Source organism: Acanthochromis polyacanthus, chromosome 5 (genome assembly GCF_021347895.1).
Source record: "Acanthochromis polyacanthus isolate Apoly-LR-REF ecotype Palm Island chromosome 5, KAUST_Apoly_ChrSc, whole genome shotgun sequence".
In the NCBI taxonomy this organism is placed as follows: Eukaryota; Metazoa; Chordata; class Actinopteri; family Pomacentridae; genus Acanthochromis; species Acanthochromis polyacanthus.
In genome coordinates, this window is record NC_067117.1 from 35,199,420 (window position 1) to 35,208,114 (window position 8,695).

General features: G+C 40.9%; 2 protein-coding genes across 2 annotated transcripts; one reads left to right on the forward strand and one right to left on the reverse strand.

The window, feature by feature from the left end:
- Window positions 1-180: 180 nt before the first annotated feature.
- LOC110949252 (olfactory receptor class A-like protein 1) lies at window positions 181-1,830 on the reverse strand. The gene has a single exon (XM_022191173.2). It carries the CDS (start codon window positions 1,807-1,809, stop codon window positions 871-873), a length of 939 nt encoding a protein of 312 aa, XP_022046865.2. The 5' UTR covers window positions 1,810-1,830; the 3' UTR covers window positions 181-870.
- A 4,216-nt stretch (window positions 1,831-6,046) lies between these two features.
- LOC110949251 (olfactory receptor class A-like protein 1) lies at window positions 6,047-7,012 on the forward strand. Its single transcript, XM_022191172.2, has one exon. It carries the CDS (start codon window positions 6,047-6,049, stop codon window positions 7,010-7,012), a length of 966 nt encoding a protein of 321 aa, XP_022046864.2.
- Window positions 7,013-8,695: the final 1,683 nt, after the last annotated feature.

Below are 8,695 nucleotides of genomic sequence, written 5' to 3' on the forward strand. Positions count from 1 at the left end.
ATCTTAAAAAAGACTTTAAAAAAAGATAAAAATTGATTCTCTTTTTTTTAAATAATTGACAAGCACAAACCACATTGTAGGTACATACAGCAATCAGAATCAGAATCAGAATCACTTTTATTTGCCAAGTATGTGAGCAAATACAAGGAATTTGACTCCGGTATTTTACAGTACCCTCTTGTACAAGACAAATAGAAAATTAAATGAATAAACATAAATTATCTAACAACAAATGCAAAAATACTGACATAACTTAACCTTACGTAATAAAAAAAATAGCATAACATAACTTAGTTTAAAGTGAACAGTGGGAATGGTGCCTTTCTGGAGCTTATGTACAAGATATACAGATGTGCAGAATGTGATTGGTTATAATTTTATTGTTTATAGGACTGTTTGTTGAGGTTATGGATGTTTATGTTCATGATTCAGACTGTGACTGGTTTCGAATGTTTATCAGAGCAACAGCCTGTTGAAAGAAACTGTTCATGTGTCTGGTGGTTTTGGCGTACAGAGCTCTGTAGCGCCTGCCGGAGGGGAGGAGGTGAAACAGGTTATGTCCAGGGTGTGACGGATCTGCAGTGATGTTGCCTGCCCTTTTCCTGACTCTGGACATGCAAGTCCTGAATGGAGGGCAGGCTGGCACCGATATATTTATAAATACAATTTTTAATGAAAATATACAGTATATTTAAACAAGAGAAATCCCCGTAGCACCACTGCAAGGCTGTACTCTCTACTGCTCCTTTCTATTCCACTTCTTAGCTAAATAACAGTGATCTGTGCACAAATGCTTAAAATGATAAGGTCTGAGAGAACAACTGTGCTGTCTTGCAGGCGAGTCAGCAAGCTGTCAAGATAGAGACAGAGTCATTTGTCATTTGACTCTTGAGTGTCCACTGATGGTTGGTCTTGCTCGGCTGCACACACGATCTTCGCCTTGACCTTCTTGTTGGAGGAAATGATAAAGTAGGGACTGAGAGAGGCGTAGCAGGATGAAAAGAACACCCTCATATCTGCCACCACTGGTGACACTTTTGGCACTGTCAGCATGTAGATCCAGATCACATTATCAATCCCAAAGAAGACCACATAGAGAACCACCAGGGTCACCACTGTTTTGGCAGCCCTGGTCTCAGCCCCACCCTGAGAGCGACGGATCCCCCTCACCTGGTGACTGTGGCGGTGAAGGAGCAACAGGATGTAACCGCTGGAGCCCACCATCAAGGCAACAAACGCAAAATCCCTCCCAGAGACAGCCACTCCATTAATCACATAGGACAGACTGTCTCTGAAGTCCACATGACAGAAGCCCAGGTTGAGGGTAAAGGCGGGGACAGTGCCATTACGTGGAGCCATGGAGAAGAAAGGGGCTGCAATGCATACGGCCATATTGAGGAGCCACAGCCCTGCAAAGGTGGGCAGGACAAGGGAGGGAAGTGCAGGCTTCAGCCTCGACAAATGGGGCCCAGCAGGGGCAATGGTCACTGCCTGAAACACGCTGAGCATGCAGGTGATACAGACCGACAAAGCCCGGCCGATGCGATAGGCATAGATCACAACCTTACAGCCGGGATCATTCAGTAGGTCCTTCAGTCCAAACACAGTCATGGTCTGGGGGATGCAGCGGGTCAGCAGCAGCATCAGGTTGGCAAAAGCCAGGTGGCACAAGATCATGTCCACAGGAAGGAGCTTAGGTTCAGTGTAAATGATGTGGGCATATGCCAGCAGGACCACAGTGTTCCCCAAGATGCCCAAGCCTGTTTGCAAGAGGAAAGAGACTCCTTTGATGGTCAAACACAGATCCATATCACCAAGACCTGCAGTGGTCAGGATTTGCAAAGCAGACAGAGAAATACATCAGTTATGAACACACTGCAAATAACATTGATGTTGAGTTATATAAAAGCACATCATCTTAGATGTTCTGTGAAAATGATGCTCACCTGAATTTGCGGATGAAAACGTGCTGTGAAGTGTTGTAATTACAATATATATAGTCCTTGATGCCCCACAAGATTATTGGCCACGATTTCACTGTTCAGCCCACATTACAGCAAATTAATACAACAAACTAAATGTGACTCAGGTTGTCTCAGGGGACGAGCACTGCAAGAGAAACAATAATCAAAAAGTAGTTTCCATTATGGATGTTGAAAACAAATTTTTGTTTGCTGTGACATTCCTCCTGGTCGTTATGACAACTGACAGATCCTTGATCAACATGCTTCCAGGACAGACGATGAGGGATAAAAGAATTCAGGGATTTAAAGGCTTTATTGTCACATGCAGCAATAAACAAGTTATTAGTGCAACGAAATTCTTATAGTTTGCTGTGTCTCTGCTTAGTGTGAACCTATTTACAGCGTGCACTCTTTAAAATGCACTCATCACTCACACATACTCAAACATACTGAGGTAGACGAATATCGAATATATAAGAAACCACAAGAGACCATTCCCTAAATTCAAATTCAATTTCTTTGCAAAAATGTATTTCAACATTTTAAATGGTACTGAGGCTTCCACAGACTGAGCCAAAATTAGTTTCTTCTCACTGTATTTCCAAACAGAGTTTCCCTGCTTACTGCAACAAAGGAACAGTAAAATACAGAAAGGATTTCATACCAAAATGGGCTTACCATTGAAAAATCGCAACTTAAATTGTCTAATTCACTTGGTTGAACCATCGTATACCTTCAGATAAATGTTAGTTTTGTCCCCCACCATTTACATTGGAAGCATGTTAGGAAAGGATGGTGAGCATCAACAGGAGAAATGATCGCAATGGGCAAATCTGCTTAAATGAACGTATGGAGATGTGTTTCATTTTAAGAAAGACTTTCTAGTCGTCCTAGTATTTTCTGTCAAGGACGAAAACAAGGAAGAAACATATTTGTCGCAGTGAGTCCCAGCTCAAGGGAATAATTCAAGTATTCGAGAATTAATTATTGCAAAACGTTTTTGAAAAAGAGCTGCTTTATGTGATATAAATAATGTGAATTTTTATGTCAATACTTAATTTGAATTTTATTTTTTTGCACTTAAACTCCACACATCACCTCCCAGTTTCTATCGACAAAAAGACCACAGTCTTTTGAAATATCATAGTGTAATTTCCCTGTGGAGTCAAAAAATAGAGTTAAACAACCCCCGAGGAGACAAAAGTGTGTGGTTATTGTTGATGCAAAAGAAGCCTGATGATGCCTTGAATGAGCCATCAAGAGGCCTTTACATGCACAGCTGGTGCTTCGATGTGCACTCCTTTCCTTGCTCATGTCCTGGGAGCATGTAAAAAGACACAGAGGAGCAAGACAATTAGCCATATAACAATGCATGCCTGTACTAATTGGGAGCGTAGGGACAACCAGCCATTATTCATTTACGCTGAAACTCTCAGCACTGACATGTGCTACAAGAGAAGTTTTGAATATGTGCCCAGGTTTTATAACCCCGTAAATGGCAAATGTAAAAAAAAAAAAAATCCCTCTAACCTGTTGGTCAGTTCTATATCACTCACATCTGAAATTCAGATTGTGAAACAGTATTGTTTGAGAGGCTTATTTTCTCCTGGGAAGCAGCCTTGGAATAAATCATAAGATGTGTTATTTCCCTCAGTGTTTCTAACATGTTTACATGTTCAGAGAGCTAATTAAAATGGCAAGTTCAAGCATGTCCTTCTCAGGGGATTGCAACATGTACAACAAGTTTAGAAATCCTGGCTTTTTTCCGCTTCCTGACATGATAGTGGATTTTTTTGTTTATGACTGATGTAAGTTGTTTGTCCTCATTACACTAATTCAATTTTAACTTTACATTACCTACATGCATATAATTTACAGGCCATGTAAGAAACTATAGACAGTATCGAATAAATATTGTATATAAAGTAATATAATGAAATTGTGTGCATAATAAAATTTTGAACACTACACTGTTTGAGATACTTGTCAAATGAAAGCAACCATTGTCAATGCACCATTTGCTTAGTGACTGGCTTCTTTTACAGAATAGCATGCTCAAAATCATGCCTTTTTCTCACGTGTTGAAGTTAGTTTCTTCCAACAACTCTAATCAGTTGAGAAAAATTTCACTCTTTAACCTTTTGCTCCATTAAGTATGCTTTTGAGGGCAACAGCTTTGGAGGGCAAAGAAGGAATATTCATTGCACTTCACACTGCGCCTGTTAATCTGTCCCACAGCAAAAAAATGTAGTTTAAGAGGCTTTTGGCTGAGCACACTCTTACTCTGATATTGATGGCCTTATTTGCATCCAAAGAGAGGTGTACAAGTGACCTCCCAAGGCTTTAGATTTAATTTGTCTTTAAAAATAAAATATGTTCACCTTAAATTCTGAGACAACTTACTTTGCATCATCATTCAAACTTACAAGCACGATAACAGATTCATGCCAGTGCACAGAGAACTTTAAAACGATTATTTATTTCTTTGCCTTTTCACATTAAGACCACAGAGGCAGTGTTTTTCTGTTTTTTTCCTTAACTAAAATGTTATTGATATGGGCAACAGAAGGCAAATAGCAATCAAATCAATCAGACTGTCTGTCCAAAGAGCTCAGTTTTGATGAGACAAACAAGAATAAACATGGGAGAAATCCCAGAAAGAGCTGCATGTCTGCACTAAATGTCACATATGCAAAGTAGGCATGAATAACGATGGGGAAGCTGCGACAGGGGAAAACAGCATTAACAGCAATAATATGCAAATAAAATGCATGTTTACAATATGTATGAACACTAGGAGTTGGGGAAGAAAATCACACAGGTAGACATCTGACCACAACAGAATTCACTAAAATAAACTAAAATGAACAGATATCTTCATATAATATATGTGTTACTTTAACTTAATAAGTTTTATGTTCCTACATATATATGTGTGTTCTCAAAGTAGTTAAATTCCTTTTTAAAAAAAAAAAAAAAAAAAGAAGTCTAACATGTAAATGTACTGGATAAGTGGTACTTCAACAAGACGGGTACCTGCGTTGTGTTTTCATGGTGTTCTGAATATAAATTACATGAGGAAATGTGACCAGTTTCATTAACAGTCATATTGTACCATAAGAGTACTCTCTTAATTTCAGTGGAGGACATGTCTCATTAGATTCTGAGGAGAAATTAACTTAATATTCATTATAAATTCCCTGCTGTGGGACATGCTACTGTTAAATCATGCAGCCTACCCACACTGATTTGTCCTTAAAACATCCTCGCAATTTAGGTTTAATTCCATTTTTAGAACATTTATTGCTTTGGATGAATAACACAATCATAAATTGGATACTAAGTCACACTCTACCAATGAAAAATGCAGGTGATCTATCATGCAGGCTGAGAGGAACGTCCTCTGGCTTTTTGCTTTATGTTTCTCCACTGGAGGACACTGTGGTGTTGGTGTCTGACTAAACAGCACAAGGAAGGGCTCTTTAATAGGTAGTGGCTTTTAAAATTGATTGTAGAAATGAGAAATACAAAAGTAACATGAAGGGTTTATAAGGAAATCTATATATAGGATCAGTAAAAAAGAAAAAAAAGCATTTAATAGTCTCTACTTAGTGAAACTGTGACACTGAGACATAATTTTAATTGTTTTTTGGGGCAGTAAACATAAGGCTTAACATCATTTTTCTGTTCACTGGTTAGCTCTTTGTACCCTGTAAATGAATACAAACATGGCTTTCTTGGTGTTATCCTGTCTGAAACCCAGTAAAGGGACAGAAGCAGTCATCTGAATTGATCTCAAGTAATTGGGGCTGAAGGGAGAGAAGTCAATGGACCGTGCAAAACAGATCCAACAGTCATTACCTGTTTGCAAGTATAAGACACAAACAACCTGACTGCTTCTGGAGAGAGAGATCAGAGTGTGTCAGACACCCGTTCCCCTTCACATCTCTTTAGCTTTGACTCTTCTCAGGTAGATTTATCTGATACCATTTTAAATGCTAGATAGTATTTGAACATTCAGGAGTACAAACAATAGATTGATATGTGATTTTATTGATTTATTTCCTTTCATCTCTGCAGGAATGCCATCAGAGGAGTTTGTTCGTGGGATGCTGTATCTGTCCCTCACAGCTGTGGGTGTTCCAGGAAACACTGCTGTAATTGTGGCTTTCCTGCTCTTGCTTTACCAGGAGAGCCGCCTCCTTGCAGCCGATGCCATCGTCCTGCACCTCGCCTGCGCCAACTTGCTGGTGGTGGGCACACGATGTCTTCTAGAGACCCTGGCCTCCCTCCATGTGGCCAGCATCTTTGGAGACATGAGCTGTAAAGCTGTGATTTTCATCTACAGAACGTGCCGTGCCCTCTCCATTTGGCTCACCTTTCTCCTGAGTGCCTACCAGTGTCTGAGCATCGCACCTCCTGGGTCACACTGGGCCTCTATTCGCACCTTGGTGGCCCAATATCTGCTCTCTGTGTTCCTCTTCCTCTGGGTTCTCAACACCTCCATGACCACGGCAGCCATACTCTTCTCCTTTGGTAGCAAGAATGACTCCAGCCTGACTAACAACGGCATTAATGTACAGTTCTGCTACGTAAACTTTCCTTCAAAGCAATCCAAAGAGGCCAATGGGGCAGCTCAGGTGTGCAGAGACGTGGTGCCCATGGCCCTCATGACACTAGCCAGTCTGATAATCCTAATCTTCCTTTACAAGCACAGCCGACAAGTGAAGGGCCTTCGCAGCAGCAGCAGTGGTGGTGGTGGAAGCAGTGGGGCTGAGCAACGAGCTGCCAAAGTCGTGGTGGTGCTTGTGACCTTGTATGTGGTTCTGTATGGGGTAGATAATGGACTTTGGGTGTATACCCTCACTGTGAGGAAGACCATGAGTTCCTCACTGATCTCTGACCTGCGTATATTCTTCTCCTCATTGTATGCAGCACTAAGCCCTCTAGTTATTATTGCGTCTAACAGGAAGGTGAATAGCAGGCTCAGATGTGCAGCACATGAAAAGCCTGTAATGGAGAAAGCCACAAGTCCTTCTTCTGTGTAAGGCCTGCTGAGATTGTTCACAGGGCTGCAGGGGAAGCTGTGACTGAATTGTCTGAAGTCTGGGTCATGCTTGGGTCGTTCTGTCTTTGCAACATACTGGGTAAATTATCTTTTGTGACAGGCTTGGCACAGGCTCTTCTTACCTCTGTTGTGGCTTTGTCGTTGTGAATTTATAATAAGGTGTTCTTTTCTTAAATGTACTGGACTATGTTGTTTATGAGAGTTTTCAGATGTTCTAATGCATGAGTTATTGGACTTATTGTGTCACTGTCCATAATTAAGGATGAAACCTGTCATAACAACCCTGTTACTCAGTGCAAGTCTGTACGAATCTCTGCTGATCTGGCACTATGTTGTTTTGTTAGTCTATTCGTTATTTTCCCTCCATTTTAACTGGGTAGATTATATGTGGGCTCAGTGTAGCTGTCAAATGATGTCCAGCTGCCCATTTAGCTATAATTAAGGCTTTGAATAGAATCTGGGAAATGTCCCATGCTAATGAGGCAGGTTAATTGTCCCACGGAGGATTGGATAAAAAACCTGATGGGAAAACCATATTCTTTAGAGAAAAAAAAGATGATGAAGATATTCATTATTCAATAGAGAATTACTTAATACAATGTTGATGTGTGTTTGAGTCCTGTGGCTACTGTTGTGAGATAAGGAGACTTTAGGGACACGAAAATACATCTTTGCACCAGCTCTGAAGGGTTTGCTGTGGATGTGGCAATGTGGGAATTTAAGAGTCATTATGTAATTGCCATATCTTGGAGAAGCAAGGGCAGAGAGACAGGGTGAGGACATAACAACCTCCATGAGTGACAGTTCAAAAGACATAAAGTGGGGCTGGTAGCACTCCTGCAATAACTCTAAAGTGCAATCAGTGCAACGTTATTCAACCGCTGCCGCAATGCAGGTAAGGAGGAAGAGAAGTCCTCCTTTGGTGCTTGTGCCGAACTGTTGCATTCACCACTAGGTTGACATCAAAGGACATTAAAGGCCGTACTGTTTGTCACACAGCAAAGTTCACCTTTATTGTAAAAATTTCAACCATTAAAATCCTTCTTAATGTAGTTATACTTTCTGCAGCTCTCTCCAGATGACAAGTTCCATGTGTCTTACTCTCCAAACCACTGAAATCTGATTGGGACTTTATACAGACTCCGGTGGAATGAAGGATAGAATACATGGATGGTTTCGTAAGAGCAGCGAGTGTGCTGACACCTCTGCTGAGGAGTTACTGGGAGCACTGACACCGATGATTCCCTTCAGCATTTTCAATGATGCCAATCTCTCTTTATCTGTCAGGAAAACAAGTGGCAGATTAGTTAAAACGAACAAATACACGAAACACAGGTTTCATTGGAGTGTATGCTCTAGTCTTTCTTTACGTGTGAGTGTGTGTGAGAGAGTGTGGGAAGGGTGTGCCAGGCAGGCCTCTCCCTGCACAAGACCGGACCTGTTTTCACTGTTTTCCATCCTTCTGGAGTCTTTTGAGCTTGATGAATGCAGCGTGCTGTTTAACATGTAGAGACCAAACCCACACAAATGCAACCCTCTATTATCTAACACCCATCATCTCGTAGATTTCCCTCCAAGACGCAATTCTGCAGAAAACAGAACTTATAATTGCAAATATACATGCATTTTTGTCATTTGTTCAACCTCTAACTTACCTGCTAAA